This window comes from Bison bison, unplaced genomic scaffold (genome assembly GCF_000754665.1).
Source record: "Bison bison bison isolate TAMUID 2011002044 unplaced genomic scaffold, Bison_UMD1.0 scf7180017864268, whole genome shotgun sequence".
Taxonomy (NCBI): domain Eukaryota; kingdom Metazoa; phylum Chordata; class Mammalia; order Artiodactyla; family Bovidae; genus Bison; species Bison bison.
Genome location: NW_011494840.1, coordinates 1,349,736 through 1,366,550, shown reverse-complemented (window position 1 = coordinate 1,366,550; position 16,815 = coordinate 1,349,736). Strand labels below are relative to the sequence as shown.

Genomic DNA, 16,815 nt, shown 5'->3' with positions numbered 1-16,815 from the left:
GGGTCGGACTCTCAAGATAACCCGGACTGAAGGTGCCCGGGGGGTCCCCACACAAGCTCCCGTCCTAATTACACCTGAGGAACCCCAGGTATTAATAACTGTGGGGGCCAACCCATCGACCTCTTTTGGACACTGGGGCAACTTTCTGCTCACTAAAGCCCCTGGTCTGCTTTCCTCCTGATCCACTACCGTAATGGGGGTGTCTGGACGAGCCAAACGCTATTATTTCAGTCATCCTTTAAGCTGCAACTGGGGCTCTGCTATTTTCTCACACGTTTCTGACCGTGCCAGAGCTCCCCCCACCCCTTCTGGGGAGGGATATACTAAACAAGGTCCAGGCCTCTGTTTTCATGAACATGGAGCCTGCTCTTATAACTGAAGAAAATGTAAATGCTAAAGTGTGGGCTGATGTAAAAACTGTAGGTCAAGCACAAAATGCTATTTCTGTCACTATCAAACTCAAAGACCCTCACCTACTTCCACATCATAAGCAGTATCCATTAAAACCTGAGGTTAAGGAAGGGTTAAAACCCATCACTGAAAATTTAGAGAACAAGGACTATTAATCCCCTGTAACAGTCCATGCAGCACTCCTATTTTGGGTGTAAAAAGAAGTCAAACGATAACTGGAGACTTGTTCAAGATATACAAATAGTAAGTGCCTAATCCTGATACTTCATTGTCTGAAATTTCTGACTGAACCAAATATTTTTCAGTCATTGATTTGAAGTTTGCTTTCTAGAATTGAATCTATACTAAATCATCCTCTACCATGACTTTAAGATGACTGAGAGGATTCTTGGGCATTATAGGCTATTGCCTCATTTGGATTCTGGGTTATGGGGAACTTGCCCAGCCTTTATATACACTTACAACTGAGACTCAGCAGACCCAAACCAACAAGCTGGTTTGGTCCCCAGAGACTCAAAGGGCTTTTAAGGCTCTTCAAACTGCTCTCTCGCAGGCTCCCGCTTTGAGTTTGCCCACAGAATCTGAGTTTAGTTTGTTTGTTACTGAAAAAAGGCTATGGCCACATTGCTTAAGGGTAATTGCTACTACTGTTTTGCTAATGCCTAAAGCTCCTAAGTTTATTAATGGGCGAAATCTTAATGTACTGACTTCTCATGATGTAAGTGGGATCTTAGACTCTAAAGTTCAGAGCAACAATGGCTCCATCTTTAAAGCTGCTGTAACTCAAGGAGTGTCGAAAGCTCTAGGAATAGAGCATCACTTACACTGTTCCTGGAGACCCCAATCTTCAGGAAAGGTTGAAAAGACTAATGACGTTATTAAGAGGCATCTTGGTAAGCTAACTCAGGAAACACAAGATAGTTGGTTTAGTTTTACCCATACCTTTAATAATGAGGGTATGAACTGCCCCCAAAAAATGGGATTACCTCAATGACAGACTGGTTTTGCACACAGATATTGTCATAGATACTAAAGCCTTAGAACTAACTATGTGACTCAGCTTTCAGCCTTTTCAACAGACATTACTGGGAGGTTAACTCCTGACCCAGCCTTTGAGTCAAACAAGCCGGTGTTTGAGCCAAGAACGGACATGAGTCTGAGAATCGACGTGGCTTGCTTCTGCTGACTCCAGAAGTCCTGAGTCTGCCATTTGACCCTTAAGACAACGCCTTCCTGTCCTGGGCTCGTTCCTACACTGCATTCCATAATACTGGAATCAAAACTGCTGGGTCTGTAGAGCGTTCCCCCTTCTCATCAATTAAAGACTTCCCAGAGTAGGTTTCTCCACTTCAAGGAAAAGACTTTCTTCAACTCTGTGATGACATCCAGCAATCCTAAGATGGACTGGTATAACATATTGTACCTTAACTATGGACATAATGTAACTTTTAATTTTGATTATGTTTTAACTTGGTTTAATGACTATTTTGCCTTACATCTGTAACTGTAAAATGTGGTTTGTTTCTAACCGCCTGAAAACTTTTAAGTTACAAATGGTTGACCAGGCTCCTATAAGTGCCACAGCCTCCTCCAACTATTACTTGAGGCCCGGTCATATGAGGGTTTAGCAGATCAGAGACCCTCCATATGAGGGTTTAGCAGAATACGTTGCTTCAACAATTTAGGGACTATGCCCCTCAACAGCAGGAAGTAGTTATGCAATGAAAACAACGCCCCTTTCCCTTGGCACCATAATTCTCCTAAAAGAAAAGGAAGGAATGAAAGGACAGAATTCCTAGGCAGGCTGATAAAAAGTCTGGGATCCCCGAGGAGGAGAAAAGAGTCTAGAGATCTCAGAGTGGAAACAGGGGTCTGGAATTCTCAAGAAGGAGGAAAGGACAAACATCTTTTTTTGTCTACACTCCTCAGTCACATAAAACATTTTTTTCTTTAAGCCCAGAACTGATAATTACATAACAAACAACTCACTTTAAACTCTGTACCAAGGATTATAAAACAACAACGTATCCTGCTTGAAGACAGTTTCTCTTCCTGAAAACCTGGCTAACCTGTTATCTTAAAATGTAAGTTATAGGAGTGGGTCTAGTAAGATCTTTACCACCTTGAAACATTCTTTTTATTGTAATAACCAATTAAAAAAGTATATAACTCCCTTGCTAACACTAGCGAGGGGAGCACTCTCATCCCCCTTCTGAGGTCTGTGTCAGAAGCTTTCTCTGTCCCTTTTTATACTTTAATAAAACTCTGCTACACAAAAGCTCTTGAGTGATCAAGCCTGGTTCCTGGTCCCGAAGCTAAATCTTTGGAGATCACAAATCTAACACCGTTCACCGTAAGCTATCACAAAGGCCATACAATTGCTGAATGAATCCCTCGATAATGAAAAAGTTTTTAAAGAAGAGAGGAAAAACCTTAACATGGAATTTTTCCCTTCTAAATATTGGTGCCACATTTAGATTTTTGTTGTCGTTTAGTCACTAAGTCCTGTCTGACTCTTTATGACTCCATGAACTGCAGCACTGGCTTCCCTGTTCTTCACTCTCTCCCAGAGTTTGCTCAAACTCATGCCCACTGAGGTCAGTGATGCTGTCTAACCATCTCATCCTCTGTCACCCCCTTCTTTTGCCTTCAATCTTTTCCAGTATCAGGGTCTTTTCCAATGAGTCGACTCTTCACATCAAGTGGCCAAAGTACTGGAGCTTCAATATCAGCATCATCAGTCCTTCTGAATGAAGATTCAGGGTTGATTTTCTTTAGGATTGACTAGTTTGATCTTGCTGTCCAAAGGACTCTCAAGAGTCTTCTCCAGCACCACAATTTGAAACTATCACTTATTTAGTGCCCAGATTTCTTCATGGTCCAACTCTCACATCTGTATATAACTACTGGAAAAACCATAGCTTTGACTATAGACCTGTCAATAGTGATATCTCTGCGTTTTAATATGCTGTCTAGCTTTGTCCTTCCAAGGAGCAAGTGTCTTTTAATTTTATGGCTGCATTCACTGTCCAAATTGATTTTGGAGCCCAAGAAAATAAAATCTGTCACTATTTTCACTTTTTCTCCATCTATTTGCCACGAAGTGATGGGACTGGATGCCATGATCTTAGTTTTTTGAATGTTGAGTTTTAAGCCATTTTGTTCACTTTCTTCTTTCACCCTCATAAGAGGCTCTTTAGTTCCTCTTCACTTTCTGCCATTAGAGTGTTATCATCTGCATTATCTGAGGTTGTTGATATTTCTCCTGGCCATCTTTATTCCACCTTGTGGTTCATCCAGCCCAGCATTTCACATAATGTATTCTGCATAGACGTTAAATAAGCAGGGTGACAATATACGTACAGCCTTGTCATACTCCTTTCCCAATTCTGAACCAGTCCATTGTTCCACATCTGTTCTTAACTGTTGTTTCTTGACCTGCATGCAGGTTTCTCAGGAGACAAGTCGATTTAACAAACATAAAATAAGCACACTAACTACAGCTATACATTTTCTTCTCTAATGAAGCATTTAATAGAATAAATGTCATAAGTCTTAATGGGAAATACTTTTGTTTCTGTAGGCAGGTGAATTCCTGAAGTCTTATTTAAACAAGTATAATGTAATCTCACAAATTAAAAATAAATAAAACAAAAAACTAGTATCCAAAAAGTGATTACTAAACTTAGTATGGTCCCAGAACAACTACATGATCTAAGGGAAAGCTCATAATTTCATTAAAATACTTTAGAAATTTCCAGATGAAAATGTAATTCCACAAAATCTAAACAAACCTAATATTCTAAATTTAAAAATTAAAAAAACTCTCTGCTCAAACAATAATTATACACTGCATATAGGAAATCCCAGTAACAGCATATTCAAACCCCAGACCTGAGATGGGTTATATCACCTCTCTGAACCTTGGCTTCCTGCCCATCTCTATGAAAACAGAGATAACACTATCTACCTCATTGAGTTGTTGGGACATTAAGATATGTAAACCATTTAGGAGAGGGTCTGGCACACACTAAGTACTCTATGGACACTAGTTTCTATCTCTCTACAGCATTCAGCACATACTAAGACCTCAGTTAATACTTGCTAAATGAATGACTAACCTATAGAAAAGAAATGCAGTTTTCACAGCAACTGGAATCTAGCCAAACCTAACTCAAAAAAATTATGAAATTATTTAAGTCCAGTTGGCCCAATTCAGGAAGTTATTTTGGAACCATGCATTACTGAGATAACTAAAATAACATTTCATTCAAATATTTAAGTACCTACTATGTGTCAGACACTGACCACCTAGAAACAAACAAAATACACTTTCTATCTCAGAGTTTACACTAAATAAGAAATGTAAAAGTAATCTAAATAATTGAAAAGGAACTCAGAAGCCTTCAGTCTAACACCATGCATTTTAAATATAAGGACCATGAAGTCCAAAAAGTTCAGTTTGGCCAAAGACACAACCTAGGTAGTGAGGAGCCAAGACTAGAACTCAGGTCTGATTGTCTGCAGCCTGCATCACAGTGACTCGGGGTCTTCAACATGACACAGAATTGAAGACCATAATCTGCCACTAACAAAGGTCCTTCTAAATTATCTTAATTAGATAACAGAAATCCAGTCAGACTTCAAGGGAGCTACTACAGGCACAAAAATAAAACCTATTGTGATCAGTTGGCAAATTTTTTGATTAACAAAAGGACTTAGATGGTTGTAAAACAGTGAAAAGTCTCTTCCACATTAGTTGTCACATCTTCAGCCTCTGTGTGCATTTCCATTCTCACTTACTCCCAGAGACAACAATAAAACACAACACACACTGCACTGCTACACATTTAATTAAATACTTAATTGCCAAGAATATGAAAGAACAAAATAATTACCTTAAATGTACCATTTTGATTTTTCATGTAAGAAACCAAAAATATATCCACTGGAAGAAGTGCTGATGTGATCAGCGCAATGGCCAGAGAAAAAATGGCGGTTATGGTGGAGACAACTTCACTTTCCCGCTGACTCTGATATTTGCGAACATATATCCAGCAGAACGCCAAAATAGCCTGAAACAGACAGAAAGAAATGTTTTGTTACTGCCCTATCTATGCTCTAATACTGATTTTAGAATGTGTTTTAAAGTTCCTGGTGGGAAACTTTATGCCAAGTAAAGATGCTTTCGGATGTGCATGGAGAAGTCCCCTACCCCTTATAAACTTAGTCAGGATTTATCGTTTTCAAAGCCAAGTTCATTAAAGCAGTACATCATCACTGGGGTGCCAAGACACCAAAAAAACAAGCAAAGGTTGTTGATAACAGTGCTCAGTTACATATTTGCTCGCAAACACAGTATGACCATTAACGGTTGACACATTACAGTTATAACTAGCTCTGAATACTTTTCCCTATACATTTTCCCAAGCTAAAGGAGATGTAACTGAAAGTTGTTTCCCATTGTTCATTGCAGGACTATTTACAATAGCCGGAACATGGAAGCAACCTAGATGTCCATCAACTGATGAATGGATAAAGAAGTTGTTGTCCATATACACAATGGAATATTACTCAGCCATAAAAAGGAATGCCTTTGAGTCAGTTCTAATGAAGTGGATGAACTTAGAACCTATTATACAGAGTGAAGTAAGTCAGAAAGAGAAAGATAAATATCATATTCTAACACATATACATGGAATCTAGAAAAATGGTACTGAAGAATTTACTTACAGGGCCACAATGGAGAAACAGACATACAGAATAGATTTGTGGACACAAGGAGAGGGGAGGAGAGGGTGAGATGTATGGAAAGAGTAACATGGAAACTTATATTACAATATAGATTGCCAATGGGAATTTTCTATATGGCTAAGAAACTCAAACAGGGGTTCTGTATCAACCTAGCAGGGTGGGATGGGGAGGGAGAGGGGAGGGAGGTTCAAAAGGGAGAGGATATATGTATACCTATGGCTGGTTCATGTTGAGGTTTGACAGAAAACAACAAAATCTGTAAAGCAAGTATCCTTCAATAAAAAAAAAAATTGATTAAAAAAAAAGTTGTTCTATCCTGTTCTTACTACAGAAGCATCACAAAACACCACCCAAACTGAAATTAACTTCTGTCCCTTTGTGACAGTTCAAGAATATCATTCAGCTAAAGGTTAACTGTCAAGAATCACCATGCAATCAACATATTATACTGTAATTCACATTTTAAAGGGTATTAAACAAAGAAGACAGAGAAGGCAATGGCATCTCACTCCAGTACTCTTGCCTGGAAAATCCCATGGACGGAGAAGCCTGGTGGGCTGCAGTCCATGGGGCTGCAAAGAGTTGGACACAACTGAGCGACTTCACTTTCTTTCTTTCTATAGTTCCTGCTGGAGAAGGAAATGGCAAGCCACTCCAGTGTTCTTGCCTGGAGAATCCCATGGACGCAGGGGCCTGGTGGGCTGCAGTCTATGGGGTTGCCAAGAGTCAGACACGACTAAGCAACTAACACACACAAACAAAGAAGAATGAACACTGAAAATGGATGCTTGTGCATTTCAAGGAACTTTCCAGGGGAAAAAGTACACTCAGAGGTACTGAGGTTGACATCTGTAATCCATCAGGTCTTCTTAATGGACCAACATCTTTCTAGAAATTAACACAGAGTAAAGGACTTTAGCATCAGAATTCAAATTCTGGCATCAGAATTCTCTGAAGGGCCACTATAGCAGTTTCAAATTCAATAGGTCTGGAGAAGGTCCAGAAAACCTGTATTTGTAACAAGTTCCCAGAAAGGCTGATGCTGGTCCAGAGACTACACTTCGAGAATCTCTGCTTTACTCAATCATAGCGGGATGGCAGCCAGATCCTAAATGGGTGATTCTCAACCTTGGCTGTGTTAGAATCCCCCTGGTAAAAACTTAAAATTTCTTTATGCACCCCCCCTCCCCCAAATCACTTTCATCAGAGACTGAGGCTTCTCTAGGCATCGGCACTGAGGATCCCAATCTGAGGCAAACTTGAGAACCAAGGTTTTACGTAAGCTCTATAAAAGCTCTGGGACACAAGCTTTGTTCTGTCCTTTCACGATTTTCAAGATTTAACTTTTGGTGCAGACAAGGTACGGGTTCCCTAGAGAAAGAGATCCAGGCATGGCTTTCTTGACATATGAGAAACCATTTTTGGCGTAAGCTACTTGGTGATCTAAGCCTGGCCACAATGCTTGCCCTTGTACAGATCTCAGTAATTAAAGATCTAGAGGGAACAAAATGATGCAGAAACAAACGACTCTATCAAGCAAGAGAAGTAACTACAGCAAAGATAGTACATCAGTTGTAAAAACTTCCAGGTCTGTTTCAAAGATTGTGCTGAAGTGTTCAACTACGAGATCAACTGGAACCCGAGGGATGATGCTGATCTCTTCTGACCCTCCTTGGATTCTGTCTACCACCCAAGCCCCATCATGAATATGTATGACCCTTACCTTTAAACTTCCCCAATCCTGCTGATGAGGACTGGCTTAGCAAAGACCCCCAGTGTTCTCCCTTCTCCTGATCTTTGGTTTGGTTGTGTCTGCTGACTCAACACTCATCAATAGGCAAACCTAATTTTTCATGTAACATTATTTCCCTTTCGGGTATCATACTTCAGGAGCCAGAAATGAACTAAGAACACCACCTAACTAGTTACAGTTTCTAAATTCTCCTGACACAATCAACAGAAAAGAACAGTTCCATCACTTCAGAAAAACCTCCTTTGCCCTTCCATAATTAACCCCTCTCTCCACTTCCCTGGTGGCTCAGTTGGTAACGAATCTGCCTGCAAAACAGAAGACATGGGTTCGATCCCTGGGTTGGGAAGATCCCCTGAAGGAGGTCATGGCAACCCACTCCAGTATTCTTGCTTGGAGAACCTCCTTGGACAGAGGAGCCTGGTAGGCTATAGTCCATGGGGTCACAAAGAGTCAGCCATGATGGAGTGACTAAGCGCACCACTCCTTAGCTCTTGAGAACCACTATCTATTATCTATGCCCACAGCTTCTGCTTCTTCTAGAATGTCAGTGTACTTACATAGTATGTCTTTTGAGTCTGGCTTCTTTTACTTAACTTAATGAATTTGAAATCCATCCAAGTTGTTGCATGTAATTTCTTTACATTATTAACATTTCAGTTGGTGTCAGAACAGCAGGAAAAAATAAAGTGAAAAGAAAAATGTGCACTTCAGAACATGGATGTTGGAAAGAAAGAAATAAAAGAAAACGTAGGGAGGCAAGGAGGAAAAAAGGTCGGAAAAAGACCTTTATTCAAATTCTTAACAATTTACTAATTTCATTTTGTTTTGGAAAATATTCTTTTATAAAATGTTACTTATAATAATATTTCATGTGTTTGTTTCTAAATTGACAAATATAGCTTTCCCCAAATTATTTTGGAAGTCACTGGAAGATGAGCCTTTCTATCCTTAGCAACAGCTAAAACAAAACGCAGAATAAACTTTTTGCTGGACTTGAAGAAGATCTGCACTTATACAAAGTTTGAAGCAGCGGGTACTATTGCAGAGGAAGAAGCTTGCCAATAACAGGCAGTCGAGCAGGAAAAGGGCAACCTGGGCAAACAGTTCAGCCAGAGGATCCCAAACTTTTAGGGGTTTGGGGAAACTTTATTAAAACAGACCCCAAAGAGCTTTTTGTTTTCAGGTTAAATCTATCAATAGTTATTACATTATAAAATAAACCAACTGTCCTCATCTGTAAGATAAGAATTTTTGTTTCATAGCAGGTTATAGGAACTGAATGTAAAGAGTTTAGCACCGTGCCTAGGCTAGTAATTGCTCAACAAAGAGCAGCAATTATTATTAAATGTCATATGAAATAACATTTTAGAGAATTTCATGAAAGAAACTAATATATAATTCTGCTAACAGTCATAAGGAAAGATTCAGAGCAGCCCCCAACCCCTCCCAAGTGATTCTGACTTAACTGGTTTGGGCATTAGGGCTTTTAATACTCCCCAGGTGTCTGTAATGAGCAGTCAAGGTGGAGAAGTACCTGGGCAGAGGCAGGAGTGAGAATCAAGGAACACATGCCACTTGAGATCTTGTCAAACTGCAGATTCTGATTCTGCAAGGCTGGGGCCCCGTATTTGTATTTCTAACAAGTTCCCAGATGATCCCCTCACTTGGAGTAACAAAAGTAAACTTGCTTTAAAGAAACGGAGACTCAACCTTATACAGTTACAGGAAATGCAATTTGAGAGATGGTGTAAGCCAAATTATTGACAATCCTGTGGAGGTGGGGACTAGAGTAAAGGGCTCAGATTTGATATAGTAAATGTGGACAGTTAAATTATAGGCTTGGAGGAGCCAAGTCCAACCTTTCCTTATGTGACAGCAGAAAATGAAGCCCATCCTGTTTGCCCAAGATTATAAAAGCTGTCAATTTCAGTGTTCTGAATCTTTAACAGGTGATTAGCAGCAGTTCTCAAAGTGTTAAGTCCCTAGACCCCGGGCAGTCCCACAACTCTTTCTGGGGAACTGCAAATTGAAAACTGTTCTCACAATACTACTACACTGATATTTCCACATTGATATTTGCACTCGTGGTACATAAGTTATGGTGGTAAAAGTCACTCCGTCCTGTCAGACTCTTTGCCACCCCATGGACTATATATAGTCCATGGAATTCTCCAGGCCAGAATACTGGAGTGGGCAGCCGTTCCCTTCTCCAGGGGATTTTCCCAACAGGGATGGAACCGAGGTCTCCCACATTGCAGGTGGATTCTTTACCAGCAGAGCCACCAGGGAAACCCAATGGTGGGGAAAACTGCTGGCCAATTAAGCACAAATCAAAACAATGGAATCAAACATGCCAGTAGTGACTATTTTTTTAACCACCACACACTCACAGAAGGAAAAAAAGACTATTTAAAACTACAATCGACAAAGCAGTAAATGTCAACTTCATTAAACTTTAACCCATGCCTTTTTTAATAATCCATGGAGGAAAATGTGAATGTGCTCAAGTAGAGATGGCTGTCTCCAGGAAAAGTATCCTATGTTAAGAGCTGAAAGCCAAAGGAGGCACTATTTCCAAGAAACAGCATTTTCACTTGAAAGCGCAAATGACTACGTATCCAAGACTGTGAGCTTGGCAATTTCTCAATACTTATTTCTGAGACATTTCTTCTGACAAGTACAGTGGTGGTACTGATGGATGTGATATTTGATTTATGTAATGAAATATATCCGTATTTCGAAGATCTGCTTAGCTCGGTGAACCAGTTATTTTCTAAATGACCAAATGCATCATGTTATAAAACCACCTATAGGGGAAAGAACAAAAGTTCACTGATAGGGTTTCAAAGCCCATATTTCATACTAAGAAGCTGCTACTTACTGAGTTTTGATGTAATATTATAAAGAACAACGTCACAATGACCTAAAAGATACTCTGCTTCCAACTACGTATCACTAAAATCTCATGGTAACCTCTCTAAAGGTTGGATGCAGAAGCACACATGAGAATCCAGTTCTCATCTAATAATCCACAAATTAAAAGAGATTTGCAGAAAATTAAACAATGGCCCTCACTGCTAATTTAGTCCTATTCTAACATCTAATTTCAAACCGTTAATTCTATTTTCATTTTATTTTGTTCCTGCTGTAATATCCGGAGAAGGCAATAGCACCCCACTCCAGTACTCCTGCCTGGAAAATCCCATGGACAGAGGATCCTGGTGGGCTGCAGTCCATGGGGTCGTGAAGAGTCAGACACGACTGAGGGACTTCACTTTCACTTTTCACTTTCATGCATTGGAGAAGGAAATGGCAACCCACTCCAGTGTTCTTGCCTGGAGAATCCCAGGGACGGGGGAGCCTGGTGGGCTGCCGTCTATGGGGTCGCACAGAGTCGGACACGACTGAAGCAACTTAGCAGCAGCAGCAGCTGTAATTTCACCAACTTAAAAGCTTTCCCTTCCTTTTCTATCCAAACTTTGCCTCTATTCCACTTTCTCCCAAAATTGTTCTTTATTCTCTCAAGCCCTATTTAATTTATAAAATCATGCTTTGGTTTTCAGTACTTAATAGACCTGTTTCAAGAATTCTTATTTTCCCACCTATCTTCAGGCCCTCTTAAAGGTCACATTTTATTTGCATCCTCCTACAATTTATAGCATAACTGCTGTATCTGAAATGTTTATTTGTTGATAATTGCCAAGTTATTCTCCCTGAACTCTGATACAGGTTATGTGCTCCTTTGTTTTCCTCTAAACTGTCAGGAAGAAAGAAATTTACTTTTCCTTTTTCTTTTGCCTGGTCTAACAATTAAATTGACATGAGCTAGATCAACAGGAGAAAATCAAATATTTAATAACATGTATCCCATATTCTTGCCTGGAAAATCCCATGGACGGAGGAACCTGGTAGGCTGCAGTCCATGGGGTCGCTAGGAGTCGGACACAACTGAAGGACTTCACTTTCACTTTTCACCTTCATGCATTGGAGAAGGAAATGGCAACCCACTCCAGTGTTCTTGCCTGGAGAATCCCAGGGACGGGGAGCCTGGTGGGCTGCTGTCTATGGGGTCGCACAGAGTCGGACACAACTGAAGCGACGTAGCACCAGCAGCAGCATACTGTACAGGCCAGGCTTCAGCAATACGTGAACCGTGAACTTCCAGATGTTCAAGCTGGTTTTAGGAAAGGCAGAGGAACTAGAGATCAAATTGCCAACATCTGCTGGATCATGGAAAAAGCAAGAGAGTTCCAGAAAAACATTGACTTCTGCTTTATTAACTATGCCAAAGCCTTTGAAAGTGTGGATCATAATAAACTGTGGAAATTCTTCAAGAGATGGGAATACCAGACCACCTGACCTGCCTCTTGAGAAACCGATATGCAGGTCAGGAAGCAACAGTTAGAACTGGACATGGAACAACAGACTGGTTCCAAGTAAGAAAAGGAGTACGTCAAGGCTGTATATGGTCACCCTGTTTATTTAACTTATATGCAGAGTACATCATGAGAAACTCTGGGCTGTAAGAAGCACAAGCTGGAATCAAGATTGCCAGGAGAAATAATAACCACAGATATGCAGATGACACCACCCTTATGGCAGAAAGTGAAGAGGAACTAAAAAGCCTCTTGATGAAAGTGAAAGCGGAGAGTGAAAAAGTTGGCTTAAAGCTCAACATTCAGAAAACTAAGATCATGGCATCTGGTCCCATCACTTCATGGGAAATAGATGGGGAAACAGTGTCAGACTTTATTTTTTGGGCTCCAAAATCACTGCAGATGGTGACTGCAGCCATGAAATTAAAAGACGCTTACTCCTTGGAAGGAAAGTTATGACCAACCTAGATAGCATATTCAAAAGCAGAGATATTACTTTGCCAACAAAGGTCAGTCTAGTCAAGGCTACGGTTTTTCCAGTGGTCATATATGGATGTGGGAGTTGGACTGTGAAGAAAGCTGAGCGCAGAAGAATTGATGCTTTTGAACTGTAGTGTTGGAGAAGACTCTTGAGAGTCCCTTGGACTGCAAGGAGATCCAACCAGTCCATCCCAAAGGACACCAGTCCTGGGTGTTCATTGGAAGGACTGATTCTGAGGCTGAAACTCCAATACTTTGGCCACCTCATGCAGAGAGTTGACTCATTGGAAAAGACCCTGATGCTGGGAGGGATTGGGGGCAGGAGGAGAAGGGGACAACAGAGTTTGACATGGCTGGATGGCATCACCGACTCAGTGCACATGAGTTTGGTTGAACTCCGGGAGTTGGTGATGGACAGGGAGGCCTGGCGTGCTGCGATTCATAGGGTTGCAAAGAGTCGGACACGACTGACCGACTAGACTGAACTGAACTGATACTGTAAAGGGGAGATACCCAAGAAAACTTAACAAAATGGCCAAAGCCCTCACTCTAAATACCACCTTCAGCTATAGACAGAGGATGCTGGAAGTGATGGCCTGGGACCTGAACTGGGAAGACGGCACTTCACATGCAAGTAGAAAGCTAAAGTTTAGTAAACAAACTTTTTACTTTTGCTGGGCCAGGCAGGGACAAAAGGACACAGAGGTACTCTCTGAGCTCTAGGCCCACCAAACCCAGCCCACATTCTTTGCAGGTATCTCTGGTGATAAATCTTATTTTGGAGACAGGGCCCTGATCCAAATTCTTCCAGTGGCTAAGGCAGATGTAAAAAGAAATATTTCTTGAGTCTTCCATTTCTTACAAATCACCAGTCTAAACTAATCCCCATGCCAGAGAGACATTTTGGGGTGCCAAATTTTATTCCCCTACAAAGTCAAGTGAATACAATAGTCAAAGCCCAAGTACAGGCTGTGGAAACCAAAGCCAACCTTCAGGTCTTTCCCTTTCTCCAAACAGAAAAAACCATGTTCCAAGGTAAGGGCATTATTACTTTCTGGGCATGTGGTAAAGGCTACAAAAGAAGCCTTTTCAAGATTTCACACACTGCAGGAAGGAGGCAGTTTCTGTTGCAACACCTACAAGAAAAAAACATACTATACAGATTGCAGACACGGTAACAGAATCTAGAAAGTAAAGTAAAATGAGGCAAAATTTGATTTCAACAAGTAAACTGGATTTTTTTGTTTGTTTGATTGATTTTGTTGTTTTCCTACTGCCAAGTGGCATTAATACTTCGGGACACTGAAGAAACAACAGGTTGGGCTGAAGACTACCAGGAAGAGTGAGACTGGGGAGGGGAACGAAGAGAAATAAACTGAACTCCCAATTAAAAGGGTTTTAACATGGGTTACGGAAATAAAAGCTAGGCCACCTGGCCCATGTTTTGCTGCCTGGATAAGCAGGAGTCAGGCGGCTGGGATGGAGGCACCCTGAGGTCAGACAGGTGGGCACACAGACCCTGACCCTGCAAGTAACCAGGGCCCCAACTCCGCAGCACAGGTGTCTCAGCCATCAAAAACCAGGAAGGAAGGCGAAAGCCGCCGTCAGAACGCACGTCACCAAGGCAGTACCGTACAATGGGGGAGAGAAGGCTGCGGACCCCACGGCCCTAAAAGCGGGGACACTGTGGAGCCGCTCCGAGCGCAGAGCCGGCTCGTGGGCCGACGACGCGGCGCCCGCGGGACGCGCGCAGGCGGGAGCTGCCTGCCTCCGGGGCCTGTCCTCTAGGCGCCCCGCTCCCCCGTGCGCAGGGGCCTCTGTTCGGGCCCAGGTCTGGGGCACTGGCTGCGCCACGGGGACCACCCCGCGCCCGCAGTCGGCAGCCGGCGCGCCCCTCCCGCGGCCCGCCCCCACCCGGCGCCTCCGCGGCGGGCGCCGGAGCCGGAGGGGCGGGACGAGGAAGTCGGGGCCCCGGCGGCCAGCGGCGGGGCCGCCCCCGTCCCCCGGCCAGACCCCGGGTCATGCCAAGCGCCTCCCCTACCAGGAGGAGGAGGCCGAAGATGCACCAGCCGATCACCAGCTCGGCGGACGCCGCGCCCGCCGCCGCCGCCGCCATCTTCGCTTCCGGCCGGGACAGCCCCGGTGAAGGGGGGGACAAGAGAGGGGAGGAGGGAGGAACCGGCGCAGGACGCGGCGCGCGCGCACCCTAAAGGTTAAAGGGCGGAGGGGCGGAGCGCTGGTTGCCTAGGAGACCCGCTGGGAGCAGCCCCTGGCGACAGCGGCCGGGGGCGGGGCGCGTCCGGGCGCCGTGACGTCACGCACGGCCGGCAGCAGGGCGGTGCTGGGTTCTGAAGGGCGTGGTCTCCCGGCGACGTCACGTAACTGGCTGCTGACCGGAAACGCCCAGGCGCCCATGGGCTTAGCAGCAGATGTGTCAACAGAGGCAAGTCGCCTCAGGGGCTTCCACTGCCATCGTAAGGGAAGCTCTCTAGTCTCCTTTGAGCCACCAGGGAAGTCCCTTCCTTGGCCAAAGAGCCGCTCAATTAGCAGAAGGCCTCCCCAGGTTGTAGGAATGGCGGACTTTCCCAGCTGCCCAAATGACTTTCTGATTTGCTGGCACCTGGGCCCAGCCTGAGTAGCTGCTGAGGTGGACGCTGCCTTATCATGGGATGTTATGGTCTTTGTACGGTGGCTCAGACGGTAAAGAATCTGTCTGCAATTTGGGAGACCTGGGTTCCATCCCTGGGTTGGGAAGATCCCCTGGAGGAGGGCATAGCAACACACTCCAGTGTTCTTACCTGGAGAATCCAATTCACAGAGAAACCTGGCAGGCTATACAGTCCATGGGGTCGCAAAGAGTCGGATGACTGAGTGACTAAGCACACTTAAATCTCTACATGCCTGTGAATTTCCGTGATAACTTCATACCCTAATGGAACTTGACTTTCTGAACATATTATATGAAATCACAGCTTCTAGTGATGCTTGTCAGAGAAAGCAATGGCACCCCACTCCAGTACTTTTGCCTGGAAAATCCCATGGACGGAGGAGCCTGGTAGGCTGCAGTCCATGGGGTCGCTAAGAGTCCAACACGACTGAGGGACTTCACTTTCACGCATTGGAGAAGGAAATAGCAACCCACTCCAGTGTTCTTGCCTTGAGAATCCCAGGAATGGGGGAGCCTGGTGGGCTGGCGTCTATGGGGTTGGACAGAGTCAGACACGACTCAAGCGATTTAGCACAGTGATGCTTGTAAGTGAATGAGATAATCCACACAGACCCAAAGTGAAGCACGGGGAATGGTCCTGAGATGGCCTGCCTGGGTCCACTGGAGTGTAGGTACATTGTTAACCAGTGAAATGAGCAAAACATACTTGTAATTTAACCACAACTCTATGTATGAATCTCACATCTCTTTACAATGTATTATGTGGTGATGTTATCCCCTACTCAAGATCTGTTTTGGGCTGGAATCCTGCTGAATGGAAGGAGTGCAGTGTCTCCCTTCCTGGATGATACGAGGGAAGAAGAAAACACAGAAGATAGTTTTACTGTGACATGTAACATCAAAGGTGGCTTCCTGCTCTCTGAACTTGCCCATGTTTGAATGCGACTCTCCTGCGGGCCATTCACTTTTCCAGAGATCGCCCTCGTGGTTTCCTAAAAGTGAATTGTAGAGACATCTCTACTCTAGGAGGCCACTTGGAAATCCCCCCACCAGCTGCAGGAAACACTATGGTCACTTAAAATCTGCCTCTCCCTGCTAAGCTCGCCTATTATTCTACTAAAGGCCCACTAGCTTGGAGGAGAGACTTAAGACAATGCCAGGCCAGATCTCGTCAAGAAATTAGAGATACCAAGGGAATATTTCATGCAAAGATGGGCACAATAAAGGACAGGAATAGTATGGACCTAACAGAAGCAGGAGCCTAGTAGGCTGCAGTCCATGGGGTCGATAAGAGTCAGACACGACTGAGCGACTTCACTTTCACTTTTCATTTTCATGCATTGGAGAAGGAAATGGCAACCCACTCCAGTGTT

General features: G+C 43.4%; 1 protein-coding gene across 1 annotated transcript in view; it reads right to left on the bottom strand.

Moving 5' to 3' along the window:
* LMBRD1 (LMBR1 domain containing 1) overlaps positions 1–15,048 on the bottom strand; it is a 132,623-nt gene extending 117,575 nt beyond the window's left edge. The window contains exons 1-2 of the mRNA XM_010848503.1: positions 14,816–15,048; positions 5,310–5,486 (exon numbers count right to left, since the gene is read on the bottom strand). Of these exons, the coding sequence (XP_010846805.1) occupies positions 5,310–5,486; positions 14,816–14,890 (252 nt within the window). The 5' untranslated portion in view covers positions 14,891–15,048. The remainder of the gene's footprint in view (positions 1–5,309; positions 5,487–14,815) is intronic.
* Positions 15,049–16,815: the final 1,767 nt, after the last annotated feature.